At 36.4% G+C, this 21,729-nt stretch overlaps 2 protein-coding genes and 1 long non-coding RNA gene across 3 annotated transcripts in view; 1 reads left to right on the top strand and 2 right to left on the bottom strand.

Moving 5' to 3' along the window:
• LOC126739179 (E3 ubiquitin-protein ligase TRIM9-like) overlaps positions 1–21,729 on the top strand; it is a 389,371-nt gene that overhangs the window by 346,055 nt on the left and 21,587 nt on the right. The window lies entirely within an intron of this gene.
• On the bottom strand, positions 7,220–11,604 carry LOC126739187 (uncharacterized). Its single transcript, XR_007661570.1, has 3 exons — positions 8,807–11,604; positions 8,540–8,750; positions 7,220–8,442 (listed from the first exon to the last, which is right to left on the bottom strand). It is a non-coding gene; the product is annotated as an uncharacterized LOC126739187 (long non-coding RNA).
• Positions 11,892–13,318, bottom strand: LOC126739181 (uncharacterized). The gene is made up of 2 exons (XM_050444747.1): positions 12,901–13,318; positions 11,892–12,730 (listed from the first exon to the last, which is right to left on the bottom strand). The coding sequence occupies exons 1-2, from the start codon at positions 13,182–13,184 to the stop codon at positions 12,256–12,258; spliced, it is 759 nt and encodes a 252-aa protein (XP_050300704.1). The 5' UTR covers positions 13,185–13,318; the 3' UTR covers positions 11,892–12,255.

Here is a 21,729-nt window from a genome sequence, read left to right as displayed (position 1 = left end):
TCTAAAGAATTCACCACTACATCTGGTGTCTCACAAGGCAGCAATTTAGGCCCTTTACTCTTTTTTCATTTTATAAATGATTTGCCAGAATGTGTTAATAATAATTCTAAATGCCTGTTATACGTAGATGATTTTAAAATAGATAAGACTTTTACTAATGTAAATGATTGTATGGAACTCCAGGCCGACTTGAACTTGGTGGCAACATGGTTCGAAAAAAATAGAATTAAATACATTCTATTTTTTTCGAACCAATATCGAAAAGTGTTGCACAATAACATATAAATTAAATGCTAAAAGCAAATTAAAGCACTTAGGGGTAATTTTTCAATCGAACATAAGATTTAATTAGCATTTTGTGCATTGCACTAACAAAGCATATAAAGCTCTAGGGCTTGTGATCAAAAATAGCAAAGGTTTTTTTGATCTGATCTTATCTGATGTTATAATATTTCAACCATCGTAAAACTGTATATAGTACACGGAAATTGGCAAAAATAGAAGAAAAAAATTATAATAAGCTGATATTTTCTGAATCAACAGTTTATAATGGTAGCAATACAGGATCGAAAAGTTCCCAACCCTAACTGGTGAGCTTCATCCCCTTTTTCAACCTTATAATGACACCGCGCTGGTTTTCCAATAATATATTCGAAACGCAATGTTCTACGACAAAAACAGAGGGATTAAAAAATATTCAGAATTAAATTTTCTTTAAATTGTTCCTATCGGTCGTCTGCAAATTATGATGGGTTTTCACGTTAATCGACGGCAAACTTGGGGGTAGGTAACAAAAACGTTTTTGGATGATGAACAGAAAAATATTTATCCGTGTAAAAGCACTTGTGTATTATGACAACTTTCTATAAAATTTAATAAGAGCCAAAAATTTCAATTAGGGAGTTCTAGACCAAACTCGTTTCCGCACCACCCAGGAGGTAGAGTTTGTCGGCGCGTTTTTTTTTTAAGTGTTGTCCCCAGTAGGCCTAGTTCACTTTTGAAGGCATTTATTCTTGCTCCAATTCACTTCCGTCGGTCCTATCCGCATTATAGCATCCTTGTCCGTGACAGTTCATACACATAAGCGAACATCTTAAAACAACCTTGAAACATCCGCATCGCTTTCCGCAGCCCTTTTTGCAGGCACACGATATTAGCTTTAAAATGGATAAGGGAGCCGGTGCTTCAGTAGTAAAAAGAGGTATTAAAATATCACCGGATTTCTTCCATCCCCATTCTTCTGGTTCTAAAACATTGCCATGCCAAGCCTGAATTTGGTGATAAAACTCGGAACGAATGTTGTTGCAAAGCTGCAAATGTCGAGGGTAGCTTTGCCAGAGTAACCGCTTGACTAGAGTGGCCCACCGAGGTGTTAAACAAAACATACCTTTGATGATTTACTGACGTTTCGTTTTTTCTGCTTTATATAGTGCAAGAGTAAATATTTGCCCAGCTCCAGTAATATCCTCTTTAGTAGCATTTGGTTTGTTGAAGGTTTTAACTACTTCCTGCAAATTTGCTTCAGAATTTAATAAATGTATAGTTTGGAGTTTGCCTTTTCCAAAAAAAAGCAGACATTGTGTCACTTCCACTAAATGCATGAGCAAAAAGAACTGCTTCTTTTGCATTCTTAAGGACATTTGACAACTGTAAATCTTTAGAGCTATAAATTCTTGCTTTTATATTACCTTGGGCCTCCCTTATTAGTCTAATATCCTTTTCAATTGGCGTTAAGGTAATAATTAAGGTAAGCAGATCGACATCTCTACAATTCCGACCGTTTCAGACCTAGAAGTTTTTTGAATAGCAGTTTGAACTATAATTGTATCAGCATCATCATTCGCAGTCACAGTTTGTATCTCTTTATTTTGCAAGGTGTAAACTAGTTGGGAAATAAATCGTTCTTTGTTGGCAAGGTTGCTTAATAATTTTTCTTTAGGGTCTGTAATGGTCGTATTTTCATCAAAAATAACAGCCGGAGATGTTCTGGTTAAAATTCTCTGTTGGCGTTCGATACTTTTTGTGCTGGTAGGATTATTACCGTAACCATCTGAAATAATTGTAACATTTTTCCCATAATGCCGCCTAACAAATTGAACGTATGTGCTGTAAATATCCTTAAATGTACCCTGACTCGGCCATACAACACGATGAATTAGATTTTCTCCACCAATCACATACTTACAGTTGGAGACATCAATCGGACGTTCTGGTACGGATCTGAAAACTTGAAATAATGATGACTTTTTAGTTTTTCTCATCAGTCCTTTTTCATCAAATATAGATAAAGGCACCGCTGCAAGTTCAAAGGTAAAACATTGTTTCAATTCATGTGCTGTGCGCACAGTGCATACTATTCTTTGAAATAATTGAGTAGAATCAACCTGTATTATGTCTTTATCTTTGGTTTTCGATAAGGTATCTATGAATGCTAATGGTTTAACCATGTTATTACGCTTTAACTTGAATGTACCAAACGTGCATCCTTTATTTATGACTTTTTCAATAGATTATTTCCCGATTTCTCTTGCTTTGTAACAATTGATATTATCAGCTTCAACAATACCGCTTGACAAGGATATCAAATGATTGGATGTAACGAAAGGTGAGTGTTGCTTGAACCAATTTACTAATATTTGTCGATCTTTTTCATCATTATTAACTCGCGAATCTCGCAGCTCGACATGTTGACTACTAGTTTTTGTGTGCATGTCACAAAAGCTTTCCATGCTTTCGCTCACATAATGAGCAGTCGGCAAACCTAAAATCCATTTGTTGAGAACGCTATCAGTAAAGCCACGACCATGTGTTATACCACCAACACTTTTTATGTTTTTCATGAGGATCTGTTCGATGGTCATATCTGCAATCCAAATGGTGATCCCAGTTTCCCATGCGTTCTGCCTGGATGAAGTGCATAGCAATTCAAATAAACTCAAAATACTGCAACCAAAGTTTGGCAGTTTTGCAAGTTGGTTTAAGTGTCCGATAAACTGAAGTTTGAGCTTAGTAGTTATGCCATCGCTATACATAACATCGAATGCGGGTGTTTTCTCCAAGAGATCAAATAAATGTGATTTGTCTGAATTGTCAAGTCGCATCTATTGAAGAATGATTGTTGATAGTGCCGAATAAGTTAAAATACAGAACCGATGCAGATGCGTAAACTGTTGCCCATAATTCCGAAAGTCCACCATTTCCCATTATGAAACCAACTGAACCTAAATAAGACATTAGGAGGTGAAAACCGCCCAACCTTACTATAACATTTTTTAGGTTCTCTGATGGATCATTTTTCGCAGATTCTACTATATCCCTTGCTTTCAAATATAAAGATTGGTCGAATGTAACAAAGCTAGTTCGTTGGTTGAGCGATCTCGTTTTTTCGGCTGCGTACTTGAGAACAGTATATATAGTATCATACTTGGTTGGAGGGTTATTAACAAAAGGTAGGGCAAGAACCTGTGACTTTTCGTAGGATAAATTAAGAGTTGCCGTGACGGCAAAGTTAAGTGTTCATGAAAAGTTCTAAATAACTAAAGAAAATCGTTATTTGAGGGTTTGGAAACTCGAGTAGATGCTTCTTCACAATATACATTTCTAACTGTGATTCCCTCTACGCCAGTCCCAGTTCCCGAACTCCCTAACCTAACAATATAGGTGACGTAAAGGAACGAGGTCTTGTTGCAGATATTATGCTGTGAGCAATTACAGTACATTTTCTTTGTAGTCCCTCTCTTTTGCCCTTTTTATTTTTTACAATTATAGATTTAAGAAATAAATCTAATGTTTCTGGGATTAGATTTTCAGAGTCCTTTGTAAAATTTGTCAAATCTGGGTATTCTGTTGTATTATAAAACATTGTTCTAATATCTTCACAAATGATGGTTGCCGCTGCTTGTACAATTCTCGCTCGTTCGTCCTTTTCACTAGTAACTCGTTCGTTATACCAACTGTTAATAAGTTTTAATCCTGACCCTCGGAAACAGGCATCTGTAGGTTTCTTTCTAGATGTTGCAAATACGACACCATGTCCATATTCGTCAACTAATTTATTTTGTAATGTCCTTATTGACATCGTAGAGGTACCCGTCATATTTTCTTCTACCTTGCGCAATAATTCAGGAAGACTAAACTGACACTTATAAGAATTTCCAATATATTCACATAATTTCTTGAACGCCGTAGACATGTCTTCATCTTGCGGACGACCACGTTTTCGCGTAGAAGGCAAATTTGATAAAAACTTAGCATAGCATGTTTGATGATACCGTGCTTCAGCTGCGACCAAACAAAGTATGCCGCTTACCCGTCTAGCAACAATGGTACTTAATTCATCGTTTCTTTGTGCGCACTGTTTTAAGAGTCTGTTTCTAAACGTAAGTGTTCGCACTTCATTTATCACTTCTCGTTTTTCAAGTGCTTTCTTACGCTCAATGTTAAAGTTGCATTATTGTCCATAAAACAGACAACTTTGGCGGAAGTCAAACCTTTCATTTATTCTACCCGATTTCTCCTGCTGTAAGCAGCTTGCGTGCCCGCTAATAAAACTATCAATATTTCTTTTTTTGATATATTCTCTTCTACAACATTTATGCACTGTTACTTTATCTATTGACTCTAGATGCACATGCTTATCGTCCTTTCGAATTTTACTTACATTAATTAAGTTTATCAATCCTCTAGTTACACACACGGTTTCACCTAACAAAGCGTCTTTTCGCAAATAAAACAATTTTCACTAGAGTTCTCCATTTCACAAAAATTCGTCCTCGATATTTCAAAAAAGTACTAATAAATGGTACACCGCTCGACTTGCTTCCATTACGACCAAAGCGGAACTGAATAAGGTTTGATTTGTATGTGCGAGATTGAACGCAGCCAGTGGATATCCCCACCAATGTCATATCAAGGTCATTACAACTTCTTTCTTACGAGCGTATGAAAGCGCTGTGTTGGATCATTTGAAATATTATCGGGCTGCGTTATATTCGATTAAATACCGTATTTAACATAATTAAGATTTAATTTTTTTCAACCCTACATTTTAAAATTAATTAACATAAAAACTCATAAAAATATCGACGCACATCATAGAATCTTTTTTGTAAAGAATTTTGTGGCAGAACTTTTTATATACCTATGTTTTTTCTCTAAGATCAAGCGTTTAAAAGATATTCAAAAAATAACAGTGCAATGTCCCTAAAGGGGGTGAGATGGGGATGAAGCTTACTTCTTAGGGGTAGGAACTTTTTTGATATATATTCTTACACATATAAACTAACTATCCTGAAAATTTCAGCTTATTATAAATTTTTTCTTCTATTCCACATAAATCTGACTAATTTCCGTGTATTAATAATGCTTTAGTATGGCTTCATTTAGAATATACCTTAATATTATGGCTACCTACAATGTATAGAATATAGATACGAACAATGTTGGACAGTTATGGTTTTGTGTCTCTTTGTGATAGGAAAAAGGCCCATACTATTCTCCTTATTTCAGCTATTATTAATTGTGGCAGGTATAATATATATATAATAGGTATAATAACAGGTATAATATATATAATATATTATACGCGAATTGTTTTTTTATAAATCTCATAAATTTTAGAGTACCAAAAATCAATTTAAGAATTTAAAATTCCTTGAAATTTGTTGATGTTAGCCCTGTGAATGCATAACCTTTAGACAACCTGTTGAAAATATCTAATGATCTTACTTTGTCCCATAGACTGGATATTTTTAATCCCAAATCCATTAACAAAGTTGGGTCATTGTCGATAGGTCAATACGCAGGTTAGAAAATTCCTTGGAAAATTAATATTTATCTATTTGTATGTATAGTTATATTTTCAAAATTAACTATGTGTAATCTATAAGACGATAATCGATAGTTGTAATTAAATATCTGTTAGGAGTATTTAATTTTTTCTATATTAATTTTATTGCTTATTGTTTTATTGTTTTTCTTATTATTTTTATATTAATCAATATTAGTTAAAAAGGCCGCCGTAAGTTTTTTCACTACTGTTCATACATCCTTAGATATCCTTTTTTGATTCTCTGGTTTACCTAGTTTTAAATATGATAATTGTCTAAATGAGGTGTTGCAAAATACCATCCATGCTTCTTTCTGCTTTTTTCATTAATAGTGGTAAGCAATAATATGCTTGTGAATAAAAATTGTAATGCAAATCTCATAGGGAAAATCGTATAGCTTAGTAGTTTTTCATAAATTTTAAGTTTTAAAATGAATTATCTTTTTAATTTATTTATGTTTTTGTATAATTTACTTTAAAACTCTTAGGTCTTAACCACTGTTTCTCGTATAATTTAGTAAACACAAGAATTTGTATATTATTAGAACATTGTATTGATTTGTAATAATAAAAAGTTGAAAAAAATTAGTTGATTATAGTGTAAATTAGATCAACATAAGATACATATTTTTAAATATTGATTGCCTCTTCAATTTATACTCTATTTACCAAGACGGAACATCAGCAGCAGAAATAAGAACAGAAACAGACAGACGTTTCTTTTATAGTATTATTTGATCCATCAGAATACAAATTCCAATCCCTCTATCTTTCTCTCTTTAGTGGGGAGTGTTTGTGTAATATGCTCAGGGCAGATTTGTTATAATCTGTGGACATTCGGGCGGATTATGGCTTTGTTGTGTTTTGTGTGGACATTCGGTTTGTTTTCGGATTTTGTTTTGATTATCTGCTTAAGTCTGCTTTAACGAATATTGGAAGTTAGATAAGAGTGGCATCGGGTTGGTAATTTTACTGATGGTAGGGAGCAATAGTGGAATGTGGAAAGTTGAAACTTGTTATAAAAATAAACTAACTGTGTAATAAAAGAAATTGTGTGATAAGTTACCTAATATAGAACAACCCTAGATACCAAATTTACATACACTATCGGCAAAAAGTGGAGAAACAAACACATTTTTTTGTTTTTGTAATATTTTGTTCTTATTTAGGAAATAACTTTAATGGGGCACAATGAAACTTTACTTTAGATGTTTTCCACTTTAACGGGATCCAAGTGGAAAATTTATAATTATATATTTTAATAAAAAGGAAAAAGTGGAGAAACAATTTATTTATTTAATTTTTCCATAGAGTACAATTAATATTGAGTTCCAAACCCCTTAGTCTTAATAACTTCTATACACCTAGAATTTATTGACAGCATTAGTTTGTTGATATATTCTGGACTTACGGTCAACCATATTTTATTTAATTCTTGAAATAATTCATCCTGGTTTCTGAATTTAGCCTTGTTCTTTGGTCGTAGACGTCGATCCAATTCTTCCAAAAGATTTTCTATAGGGTTAATATTCGGGCTCTGAGCAGGCCACCTCATGACATTAACTTTATTACTAGCTAACCACTCTTTAGGGCCGTATTTTTTGAAACCATGCGAGAATCTTCTAATGCGAATCAAGTCGAGCAGCAAAATTCGCACACAAATTAAAAAGTGCATTTTTAAACAGCATTTGAAATTTCATTCGTATACAAACATGAAATGTAGTGGCAACGTAGCAAAGTCGAGTGCTATTAGAGGCCATGTCAAACGGGATGAAGTCTATAAAGATTTTTTAACCCAACCTAAAATTTAAGTTTAAAAACATCATGGAATTTTGAGGTTTTTTTCATGGCGTTTCTTGGGTTTTTCGAATTGACTTTTTTTTAAGTTGGATTTAAAAAATATTCCGATTTTGTGTCGAGTGAGCAAAAGAAAGAACTAATTTCATTTATAGCAGAGTACCCGGAATTAAAGTCAGGCAAATTCATCGAAGATTTTTCAGCTAAAACTGCACAAGCCTTGTGGATAAAAGTAACAAACAGATTACACAGTCTCCCTGGAACACATAAAGAGCACATCAATTCCATCGTTATAGGCTTGCTTAATCTATATAATTTAATAAATTGAGCATCTGAATACATTTCAAATAGGCCAAGAAATGAAGAGTACATCTTATTCTTTCTATTTGCCAGAGTTTCTATCTCTTTCAATGCATCGACGACGTTTCTTTGCACAAGATTGTTTAATCTTAAAAAAAAAAACAAAGCTAGTTTAAAATCAAAATAAGACAAGTGGCAGAATCAAATTGAAAATCGCACACAAACTTTGAAATTCGAATGGTATATACCCCTTCGAGACACCGCATGCGAAAAAGTTCGCATATGATGCAGAATATCGATTTTTCATGCGCAATCATTTAATTTCGTATGCGAATCAAATTCGAATGGTTTCAAAAATTCGGCCCCTGAGGTATGCTTTGGATCGTTATCGTGTTGAAACGTCCACACTAATGCCATGTTGTATTCAGCATGTGGAAGCATTTGCTGCTCAAGAATGCACAGATATTCAAAACGATCCAGTTTACCTTCTACACGCACTAATGGATCAACACCTCTTCCTGAAAAACACGCCCACATCATAACATTTCCACCGCCATGTTTTATAGTGAGCAAAGTGTATTTAGGATTAAGTCTACAACTTTTCGGACGTCTTACCCACTTTACACCATCCGATCCAAACAATTGCTCTCATCCGAAAATAAAATATTTTTCTATTTTTCCACGGTCCATGAAAGATGATCCCTTGTAAACTGTAGTCTGGTGGCCCTGTTCTTAGGGGAAATAAAAGGTTTCTTTGCTGGATGCCGCACATACAGTCCCATTTCACTAAGGCGATACCGAATGCTTCGAATTGAGAGTGAAACTTCTGGAAATTCTTGTTTAATACTACTAGCTGAAGCAGATGGGTTACTGGTTACAAACCTCTTAATTTTTCTATCTTCAGCACAATTAGTTTTTCTGGGTTTTCCGGTCTTGGGGGGGCTTTTAATAGTTTTTCTGATCTTCCAAAAGGCAATAAGCTTGCTTATAATTGACCTATTAAGATTTAATTCTTTAGCAGCTTGACGCTACTTTTGCCCACTATTAAATTTGTCGACAATTATTTTTTTTACATCGTCCGATAATCTAAAATTCTCATTCATTATTCTCTAAAAGACCAACATACAAAATTGACGAAAACAAAGAAAAACAGAAAATCATGTTCTCACAACATGTAATAAACACGTGTTTTGCTCTAGTTAGAGCATCATCAGGCCTAAAATAAACATATTACTTAAACAAAACTAAAAACTTACATAAAGCAATAAAAAACCTTTAGAAGCCATCCACACACTTCACAGTACATAAATAAACAATAATTTTTAGGTTATAATTGTACCGGGTGGCCAACTAAGAATGGACGTCGGCGATATCTCAGGCCCTAATAGTCGTAGCGCCTTGAAAAAAAAATTTTGTAATAAAAGTGACCAAAAAAAAATGCTGGAAATTATTTTGAAGTTCATTGGACAACCGCTAGAGGGCGCCACAGCTTCTTTAAATCTTAAAATTGCATTTTTGCCAAAAAACCTCCAATAACGTACACCTCAAAATATTATATTAATATTTTAGGAAGATTTCCTTACAAAAAAGTTTCTACAAAAATTTCTGTCAATTGTCAAATAAAGTGGTGGGAGGCGTTTTTAGCTTGAATAAAGAAAACAGCTGAAAATCAGCTATGACTGGACCGGTTTTTTTTAAACATATTTTTTTTATAAGTTGCCTTATTTTTTCCACCAAAAAAAAAATTCAAATTACTTTTCCTAAAATCTGCTAGAGGGCGTTGACTTATGACTAACCCTTTCTGACGGATTATTAAAAAAAACTCAAATGCTACTATATACAGATATAATAATGCAAACCTCGCCTATAGGAAATAGTCTATGAGCATAAGCGAAAGGGGACATATGGAGTCCGCATGAGACAGACAGAGGGCACAATACATACATGCTGTTTCCAATACGCTACAAATTAATACGTTTGGCAACATTGATATTTTTGCCGCACGGCTCTCCGCTCGTTCATCAAAAAACGAGACAAATCTTATCCCCATCACACTGCACCGCCAATATGAGATTGCATTTTAAACGTTTAACGATAACGTTATTTTTATTCCTAGCTTTCTGCTTAATCAGCAAAGATTAAATTTAAAACCTCTCGCTATTTTCTTGTTAAAATGTGTTCTCTTGAGGAAAAAAAGCAAATTATTAAATGGTATTATGCCGGCAGTTCGGTCGATGAAATATCAGGCAGAATTGCATTCACGTTCAAAAATCGCCCCATTCCCGTACGCAGCACAATTTTTGCAATTATCCATAGGTTTGAGACCTTTGGGTGCTTGCAAAATTGCAGGAAATGCTACGCAAATGAGCAACCACCTGTTGTTAGACCGCTAGGCGAAGAAAGGGAGCTTCGAGAGGTTAATGTTTGTGCTGTTGCTGAAATGAACTTTCCTTGCAATAGTACAACCATTGCCAAAGAAACGGATATTGAGCCTTTAAGGGTTAGAAGAATTAAAAAAAAAAAAAATAAGTACAAGTGCTATAAGTTGCAAAAAACGCAAGAAATTTTCCCACAGGACCATGAGAGACGGATGGAATTTTGCCATGAAGTATTGGAAAGAGCAAATCGGGACGAAATGTTTATTAGCAGTTATTTTGTTTTCAGATGAGTCCTCTTTCTCTATTTGTGGTAAACATAATCCGTCCATTACAGTGGGTTATTCGAAAGAAAATAAGCATATAAGCATACCAACACATACACAATACCCTCAAAAGGTTAATGTATGGGCTGGCATTTTAGGTGATTCAGTTATGGGCCCTTTTTTATCGATGGAAACCTTAATGCCAACAAATACCTTAATCTTTTGAGGGATGAAGTTCTTCCTGCTATTCGAGGACTCAATATCAATTTAGAACAAGTTTGGTTTCAAACAGGATGGTTGTCCCGCTTATAACGCATTAGTGGTAGGTCAATTTCTCGAAACGTCTTTCCCTGATCGAACAAACAGTGGAAACGGTACTATTAAATGGTCCGCCAGAAGCCCCGATTTAGCCCCCAATGATTTTTTTCTTTGGGGATACCTAAAAGAACAAATTTATAGGCACGAAAATGAACGGGTTACTAATTTAGAAGAGCTTTGTGTTAAAATTAGGCAAGCATTTAATAGTATCTCCATTGAAATGTTGTCGAACACGAGAAGGTCGTTTTAAGATGGATTGACATACTGCACTGTTAAACAGGGTGGCCTTTTTGACCCTGACATAAGATAATTTTAATTTTTATTTAATATTATCAAATTAACTTAATTTCTTGCTTTATTTTGAATTAATTTTTTAATTTCCTGTCCAATATTTAGTTAATTTATGTTTACAACATTATTGCAGTCGGTTTTTAGTTTATTTTTTGCTATTAGGACAGGCAGCAGCAAAGACTCAAACGAAACAAAAATTTTTTTTTTAATTTTCCACAGAGCAGCGCATCCCCACTCGAACGCCTTAAGAATACTGAAAGGTTTCGGTTTCGGGCTTCGGCGGGGTCCTCTGCTTCGAGTATGTTGTCACAACGTTGCCAGACCTACCGCGATATATAATTCCTATAGGCGAAGTTAGAATGATCATATATGTATATTTTTTTACGTCATTAAAAGCGGGGAAGTAAACCAAAGAAACTTGTGAAAACGGCACTTCGATATCACTTAAACTAAACTTATTAATAAAATAGTTTCCATTCGAAAATAAAAGTGATAAAAATGGCCATAAATTACTTAGTTGCTTAGACAAGCTGAATAAACTCGTATTAACTAAGTATTTTTAAAAAGAAACAAACTCAGTAGTGTTTTAGAAAATCCGAGATATAGAATTGATCGTTATACGTTTATTTATACAGGGTATTAACTAAATATAGTTGACCAAATTGGCCTATTTTGGGAAAACTGTGCATACAGTTTATAGTTGTTCTATAGGAAAGTTTTAAAAATTTGGCACCATACCAAACCATAGAAAAGTTAATTAAAGATACAACAATAAAATAATTTGACACTTGTAACAATTTTGATGATACCGGATGTTTTTTTATTTAGTGTCTCCCCAAATGTTCAAAATGCATTCCATCATTTTCTATGCACTGAAACATCTTTTGTTCGGTAGACAAAACTGCAGTCTCTACCTCAGCAAATGAGAGAGTCTGCATGCAATCCCTAATCCGGCCAATCATATTTTGTCGCGTCGTAGGTCTTGTTGCAAAAACAATTTCTTTAACTCGACCCCATAAATAAAAATCCAGGCACGTTAGGTCTGATGATCTAGCCGGCCATGGACAGGTACCGCCCCGTCCTATCCATCTACCAGGGTAGTAGCATCTAAAAACTCCCGAACACTTCGGGCGAAATGTGCTGGACAGCCATCGTGCTGGAACATCATCCGTTGGCGAATTTCAAGTGGCACATCCTCTAATAAAATTGGCAATTCCTCCCTTAAAAACTGCAAATAATTTGCACCATTTAGTGCGTTGTTAAAAAAAATGGGCCGATAATTCGACCTCCTAATATTCCTGCCCAACAATTTAAAGACCAACGGCCTTGATGCTGGACCTCGCATCCAGTGCGGATTCGTTGGTGACCAGTAATGAATATTGTGGAGATTTACGCCTCCATTGCTGTGAAATGTAGCCTCATCTGTCCACAATATGTTTGAAAGCACCTGAGGATCCTCTGCAATCATACCCAAAAGCCAGTGACAATGGTCTAGCCTTCGGTCAAAATCTTGTGCACTTAATTCTTGATGCAGGACTAAATGATATGGATGAAACCTGGAACAAGATGATGACTGCTGATTCAACAGAATAGACCAATCTGGTGCTTTTCGTGTAAAAATTAATTAATTTTACATTTAAAGCATCATTATTAAAAAATGAACTCTCCTTAGGAAAATTAAGTCTCATCGCGTATAGTGAAGATTAATATCCAAAAGACCGCTTACCTGTACTCCTTAAGAATATTCTGAACAGTAGTTCGATTTACTCCCAGGTCGTGCGCTATTGTTCTAGTACTTAAGTGAGGATTAAACTCGACGTAGGCTAAAACATTAATTATGTTCATGTAAACATTAATCTTCGGTGCGTCCCCTGCGTTGTCTCCGAAACACGAGCAGCCGAACGTTTCCAGTCGTTCGCAAACTATGTATGAGTCGAAGAAAAACTTTTGCAGTAGGATGGCGTCTATCAGGATACTGATGCGCATACACCCTTGCAGCAACTGTGGCATTTCTCATACATTCAAAATAAGTACTGGAACAAAACAGGAAAAACTAGAACAATACGAACAACTAGCACAACACGAAAAACTGGAACAACACGGAAAACTGGAAAAACAAAGTTCACAATACGGAGAACTAACAAGAAAACTATTGGATGTTATTAGCGAGACTTAAAAACGCTTTAACAATCGCAAAAAGAGACGCTAAAATGACATTTAACTGAAATATTTACATATTTTGCTTCCATGGTTACCTGCCAGTTTTGTTTCCATAGCCTACTAACTCAACTTTCCTATGCACAGTTTTCCCAAAATAGGCCCATTCGGTCAACTTGGTTTAGTTAACACCCTGTATAAATAAACGTATAACGATTAATCCTGTATGTCGGATTTTCTAAAAGAGTACTATGAGTTTGTTTGTTTAAAAAAATACTTATATAAAAGGATTTTATTCAGTTTGTCTAAGCAAATAGGAGTTTATCGCCGTTTTCGTCATTTTTATTTTCGAATGGACACTTTTTTTTATAACTTTTGTTTAAGAAATGATATCGAAGTGCCGTTTTCACCAGTTTCTTTGGTTTTCTTTCCCGCTTTTAATGACGTAAAAAAAAATATATAGTTGCATTTGAGTTTTTTGAAATAATCCGTCAGAAAGGGTTAGTCACAAGTCAACGCCCTCTAGCGGATTTTAGGAAGAGTAATGTGAATATTTTTTTTGGTTGAAAAAATAAGGCAACAATAGACATAAAAAAAATATGTTTAAAAAAAATCGGTCCAGTCATAGCTGATTTTCAGCTGTTTTCTTAATTCAAGCTAAAAACGCCCCCTACCATCTTATTTGACAACTGACAGAAATTTTTGTAGAAACTTTTTTGTGAGGAAATCTTCTTCCTAGAATATTAATATAATATTTTGAGGTGTACGTTATTGGAGGTTTTTTGGCAAAAATGCAATTTTAAGATTTAAAGAAGCTGTGGCGCCCTCTAGCGGTTGACTAATGAACTTCAAAATAATTTCCAAATAATTTTTTTTTCAAGGCGCTACGACTATTAGGGCCTGAAATATCGCCGACGTCCATTCTTAGTTGGCCACCCGGTACAAAGCAAAAAATAAAAAATTTAAAAGTGGAACGCAACAACATAGACTCATCGAGAATCGAACCCGGTACCACAAGTTTAGAAGTATAAGTGTAAAACCTATCGACTATACGGACCTAATGCTAAAACAACTCAACACGTTAGCCAATGTAAGTTGAAGAAAGTGACTAAAAGGAAAATGTTAAAAGATACTTAGCTAAATTAAATTGTTAAAAACTAAATTAGGTTCAAAAGTAAACAAGTTATTCACACACACGAGAACATGACTTTTTTTAGCTTTTGTAATTTCCATTTTCTCTAAAAGGTCAAGCTTCTTACGTTCAGGGCATTCATGAAGCATTTCAGCTCCTACCCCCGGAGAAAAATTATGAGTTGAGGCCAGCAAATGGTTAGCTGATTTGGTATCACTGACATTAGTATTTTTAAATATTTCAAAAAGTGCTACGTGTTCTTTAATGCGCGTAGAGATTTTTCTTCCAAATTGGCCAATGTATACTGCGTTGCAATCGTCACATTTTAAAGAGTAAACTCCCGATTTAGAAAGGATGTTTGCTTTGTCCACTGTACTGACCAATTGGTTCTTTAAATTATTGACTGTTTTAAATGCCTTTTACATGTAGAGATTTAAAGAATAAAAATTGCTAAATTTACGGAGATAGAACCAAAAAATGACAAGGATCTAAAGGAACTTTTTGAGTCGTTATTATGAACAATATTGTAGGTCAATTGATATTTATTTAAAAATTTGTAATAATGAAGGGGAAATCCGTTGTTAAGAGCAATATGTTTTATAATATTCAATTCTTTAGCGAAAGCTTCTTTTGACAAGGGGATATTAAACAATCTTTAGAAAAATTAATTAAAGGAGGCAAATTTATATAAGTAGGGAGAATTTGAAGAGTACTGAATTACATTATCGGAAGCGGTGGGCTTACGATATATTTCAAAAATTAGTTTATTGTTGCATTTCTTGTATGACACATAATCAACTTTCTCGTTTATTTACACATAAATCCTTCCCAAATTACACCCACATAACTTTATACTTAATGTTATTCTTTAATTACGGCTCGGGGGAAATTCAATATTTTCCCTTATTCTTTGATAATATTTTCATTTTTCTCATGTTTTTGTAATATTTCGTTGGAAAGGCACCACAATAGGAATATTCAGGAAAGTTATTATCAAATTTCGGCGTGCCAGAGTCGTAAAAACGTCTGCTTTTGTAGCAGCTGTAACCCAGCTCGACTTCCCTTCTATCCCTTTGTACACCCTCGGGCTTCCAATTCTCTTTTTCAAATCGATATGGAATATTATTCGTTGCTAAATATTTTTTTAGTAAGAATTTTTTTTCACGTATTCAAAATTAATTTTAGAAAAAGAGAGACGCCAGCTTATCACGGTCCTTAATTACTTCAAAAAAGGCATAAGATATATACATATATACAAGGTTTGACTGAGGGACAGCAATTTTGTTTCTATTACTTCAACTCAATAACGGGGGCGGCATTCCGTTTTAATATTTAAAATGGGAAGAGGTATGGTGTGATATCTCTTTTGAAAGGATATTCAATTTTCTTTAAAATATCTCTTCGCTTTTTAAATTTGAGCTTTTTGAGATTTTAACATTTATTTCGGGATTCATATTCTATGACAGGTTACCAATAAATTGATTTTTTTTGTATGTTATTTTAGTGACCCAGTCCATTTTTTTTAATTTTTAAGGGTTTAGTTGGATAAATGGTCAAAAAAAATATCCAAGCTCTTAAAATTTTTTCTTTAAGTGCCAACGCTTCGGCTTATATTAGGCCTTCTTAAGTGCACTATAAAATATAAAAGAAAACATAGTAAAAACATTTATAGACAGTCAAAACGGTATGTTATACAGTGGTTAACAAAAATATCAACAATTAAAATACATTAAAAATAAATTAAATAAGTATATTAAAACTAAGAGGAGGTATGGTTAAAATTAAAAAATTAAAAATTAAATAGGAACATTTAAATATACTTACAACAAAAACATCAAAGCTCTTCGTTTAATTGTGATAAATAGAACATAGTGATTTCATATGATTGTATTTGGTTTTTTGTTGTTGAGAAATATGTACTTGTTGGCGCATAAGTAACAATGTACTTAACAATAATGAATAATATTTTAGTTCTGGGCTTTAATTTTTAAGGTGTTTATATAATGTAAACAAAACAAAGGTTTTTTTCCACTTCTTTTAAGTTATCGTTATAAATATTTTAAGATAAGTAATATATTTTAAGTATATTGTTAAATGTTGTTGAGTGGTTATACAAGGGTTATTTAAAGAGTATTCAAATTTGAATTTTGGGTTTTATTAGATTAATTAAATTTGCGTAAGATGTGCTTAAGTTATCAGTATCTTGTTTTTTGTATACATTGTTTTGATGTTTTTTTTATGTTTATCATTTCTGAGATTAATATTTTCTTATAATTATTGTGGATGTCGATGATCTTTATCTCTTCAAAATTAAATTGGTGTATGTATGGGTCAGCATGTTCTACCAGAGCTGTTTTATTTTTTGACCTTAATAGTATTTCAGGTTGAATGCTTCTTTTGTGTTCCGTTATCCTAGTTTTTAAATACCGACCTTTTTGACCTATATATACACCTTGAGAGTCATGGAATTTTGTAAACAACACCACTTTGTAGTTCTTTGGGTGTTGGCGTTTTTTGTCTACAATACAGGATGTGTCAATAAGGTGTACGGCTAAGATAGCGCCTTTCAACCTTGGGGCACCGGGGGGACCCCATTGTATATACCCCTTATCCCAGCATGCGGGGCTCTGCTGGGACGGACCTACATTCCCTTGCTACTCGTCGGAACATTATGGACATAAGCAAGAAAACAAAAAAAACAAAAGAACGGAGACAATCCTCCGAACATAACAGTAAGGCAGGAGAAACATCCTCCTCCTCAAAGCAAGTGGCATGAGCAACAACCTCCTCCTCTCAGATGGCAGGGACAACACCCTCCACCACAAAGCAAGTGGGAAAAGAAACTGCTTCAAAATCTCAAAGGAGATTTTCCTTTTCTCTTCCAGAACTGGGAAAGCCTGGGGGAAGGGACGATCCACTAAGGCGTGGACTTAGTGGTGCAGGCGTCAGGAAATACCTACGCTTTCTTCACGAGGGCATGTCACCCGAAGAAGCGAGGAAAAAAGTCCTAGACGACAAGAAAAAAAGAAAGGAAGAACAACCTCCTCAAACTTCAAAGGCATCGCCTAAGAAAAACCCCCAAGGTAAGAGGGGAAGTGACTTCATCTCACCCCAACAAAAAAAGGGGGAAAAGAAGCAAAGAACCGGTGACGATCCCCGGGTAATGAAGACGAGCAAGTCTGCAAACATAGCAGGGCAAGCCACCAGCTATGCAAAAGCGGCAAAGCTCATCAGAATCGGAGTATTGCCGGAGGACTACCCTGAGGCAACTCTAACCTCCGAACAACTCACAGATGTGGAGGAAGCAATCGTATCAGAAATGATCAACAGCACAACAAAGGGCCTGCAGTTCTCAGGTATTCATTTTCGCTCGGGAATGATACTTGTAGACTGCGAGTCGGAGCAGACAGCAGAATGGCTGGCTCAGATGGCACCTAGGTTGAAGGAATGGAAAGGGCCAGCGCTGGTAGCGAAAAGAGGAGAGGACATCCCAAAAGCGCATACCATCAGCCTTTTTCTTCCACGGAGCAAAGGGAGAGACACCACAGCTCTCTTGAATTTCATTGGAGTACAGAATCCAGAGATCTCCACCGAGACCTGGAAAGTAATAAGCGCCAAAGGAAATGGCCACGGTCAAGTGCTTTCTGTTGGGATCGACACCAAATCTGCGGATAGCATCAAGGCAAAGGGATACACTATCCACTACAGCTTTGGGCAAATCCCCGTATCTGGCCTCAGAAAGCAGGAGAAGGCAAAGGACAAAAAGATGGAGCTTGATCCATCCACTTCAGCCTCTACCTCCTCCGAGCCAGTCGCCAATGAGAACACCTCTACGGCGACTGAAACACAAGAGACCGAGGGCATGGACCTCGATCTCAATGTCAACCCGACCACTTCCGCTGAGGAGAATGTCATCAGCAGAGAAGAAGAAATTAGGCTTCTGGGACCTAATGTAGACCATCAGGGGGACGGACCGGATGGCCCTGACAAATCATAAGAGGACTTCACTCTGCCAAACCAGAAGCCTTTAAATTCAGCAAATTAGCACAAATAAACCTGCAACACAAACGAGCATCCTCCGATGTGATTGCACGGATGTTTGTCAAGCAAGATCTGGGACTAGTCTTGATCCAAGAACCCTGGATCAATCGGGGGCAGATCAAGGGTCTGTCAAGCAAAACGTCAAAAGTAATATATGATACCAGGCAGGAATCACCCAGAGCCTGCATTCTTATAAGAAATAACATCAATTACATATGTATTTCAGAACTCATGACACGGGACCTAACACCTATTGTCGTAAATCTCGACATTGGGGACACCAACAGGACCATAGTAATTGCGTCAGCATATTTTGCTGGAGATGGGCCTATGACACCACCAGCAGAAGTGCAAGAGCTGATTCAATACTGTAGCAGATTGCGTCTACCACTCCTAGGCTGCGACGCAAATGCTCACCATATCACATGGAGAAGCACAGATATTAACTTTAGAGGTGAGTGTCTGCTTGAATATCTAACGACAACCGATCTCGAGGTTCTAAATGTGGGAACTACACCAATATTCGTAACTAAATCAAGATCGGAAGTATTAGATATTACTTTAGTCAGCTCCAGTCTCAGAGACCACATCAAGGACTGGAGAGTATCAGCTGAACCATCACTGTCCGACCACAGGATTATCGAATTCAAGCTGGACAGCATTAAATACAATCGACCCGAAAGGAGGGTTCCAGGAAAAACAGACTGGGAATTATACAACACCAATCTGGAAAACAACTTAAATTATCTAAGCTTAAATGGGAAACTGCACCATCTAGACTTAGAGCAGGACTCACAAGCTGTCACACGTGCAATAAATGAGGCGTTCGACTCAAGTTGCCCAGTGACCAGTGAGAGACCCGTTAAAGACGCCCCGTGGTGGAATACACACCTGTCAAAACTAAGGTCAAAAGTGCGTCATCTTTTCAATACAGCGAAAAGAGACGGTAACTGGCAGGTATATGCCGAAGTGCTTACTCTTTATAACAAAGAGATAAGAAAAACCAAAAGACAGCACTTCAGAACTTTCTGTGCGGAAATCGCTAACACTCCGACTGCGGCTAGACTGCACAAAGCAATGGCTAAGGGAGGCACATACCCAATAATGGCCCTCAAAAAGCCAGATGGCACCTACACGAAGGGAGAAGAGGAGCAAGCCATCCTATTACTTCAAACACACTTTCCAGGGTGCGAACCTATAGAAACGGTCCCAATAGAGTACACCAATCCTAAAAAAGAGGACTGGGAAGTTGCAAGGACCGTCTTTACGACAGAAAGGTTGAAATGGGCAATAAACACCTTTCAACCGTACAAGTCACCGGGAGTGGATGGAATTTTTCCTGCTCTCCTACAAAACGGACAAGAGAAAATCCTTCCTCACCTGAGTAGAATAGCAAGGACGAGCTTAGCGTCGGGATACATTCCCAGTAGCTGGCGAAGGGCAAAAGTCACCTTCATACCGAAAATAGGAAAAAAAGATGGGACTGACCCCAAATCTTTTAGACCTATCAGCCTTACGTCTTTCATTCTGAAAACAATAGAAAAAATTGTAGACAACCATATCAGGAATGACATTCTGGAGAGAGCACCTCTACATCAGTGTCAACATGCTTATAGAGCGGGCAGATCCACAGAAACCGCACTATATCAACTGACACAAATCATCCAGAAAAGCCTGAATGAGAAAGAAACATCCATCTGCGCCTTTCTAGATATATCTGGGGCATTTGATAACACGTCACATGTAGCGGTAAAAAATGCCCTGGAAAAAAGAAACTTGAACAAAACCATAATCAGATGGATTTGTCAAATGCTTGCCACGCGTACGGCTGAGACTACTGTGGGCGAACAGACCACAGGCATCAAAACTACTCGTGGCACGCCTCAAGGAGGGGTAACTTCAGCCTTACTATGGAGTCTAGTAGTCGATGAACTACTTGAGATATTGACAAATCTCAGTTTCACCTGCATAGGATATGCTGATGATATCGTTATTATAGTCAAAGGCAGGTATAAGGGCACTTTATACGACCTCATACAAAGAAGCCTAAGCATCACGGAAGAATGGTGCACATCAGTGGGGCTGAGCATAAATTCAGCGAAAACTACTATCGTACCATTCACTCGTAAAAGGAAAATGCAACCCACCAGGGACATCCACCTGGGCGGACAAGTTGTACATACATCGGATGAAGTAAAATATCTAGGAGTGATACTGGATAGTAAGCTTAGTTGGAACAAGCATCTAGAATTCACAGTAAACAAGGCCACTAAAGCCATTATGATCTGTAGGAACCTAGCGGGTAAAAACTGGGGATGCTCCCCAAAAATACTGCGATGGATGTACACCATGATGGTTAAACCCATAATCACATATGGGGCAGTGGTGTGGCATGACACTACAAAGTTAAGTACAGTAAGGCGTAAACTTGACAAGGTTCAAAGACTTGCATGCGTATGCATTACAGGAGCTATGAAAACATGCCCCACAGCAGCACTGGAGTTCATAGTTGACCTGGCACCTCTTCACCTGGCAGTAGAGGGAGCTGCTAAAAGGGCCATGTTCAGATTAGCAAGGGATAGAACGAACAGTAGGGACATTGATCAGAGAGCCTGGGTATCTCAAACAAGATCCATTCCCCTGTTCGATCTTCCCAAGGACGATATAACTCGGGAATATCACTTTGTTAGGAATTTCAGTTTAAAAATTGACAGCAAAAGTGACTGGGAAAATGGATCTGTCGCCCGCTCACTTAAACAGAATACGATCAAATGGTACACAGATGGTTCTAAAACCGAAAAAGGAACAGGAGCTGGAGTATTTGGGCCTGGCACCAAATACTCAGAGCCACTGGGAAAATACACCAGTGTCTTTCAAGCGGAAATACACGCTATAGAAAGATGCGCTCAATTAATCCTGAACAAAGACTACCTCAAGCAGGACATCGCAATCTTCACCGACAGTCAAGCAGCCATAGCAGCACTGAGTTCACATGTCATCAGTTCTAAAATGGTAAGAGACTGTTTGGACAAACTTAATGAGGTAGGAAAGAGAAATAAAGTCACAATATTTGTGGGTACCTGGACATACAGGCGTGCAAGGTAACGAAGAAGCCAATATTCTGGCAAAAAAGGGATCTGGTTCTCAATTTGTAGGACCGGAACCTTTCTGCGGCATAGGAAAGAATACTTACCTATATGAGCTTACAAAAATGGAGGATCAACT

The sequence above is a fragment of the Anthonomus grandis genome, chromosome 8 (genome assembly GCF_022605725.1).
Source record: "Anthonomus grandis grandis chromosome 8, icAntGran1.3, whole genome shotgun sequence".
Classification (NCBI taxonomy): Eukaryota; Metazoa; Arthropoda; class Insecta; order Coleoptera; family Curculionidae; genus Anthonomus; species Anthonomus grandis.
This window is presented reverse-complemented; position numbering and strand designations above follow the sequence as displayed.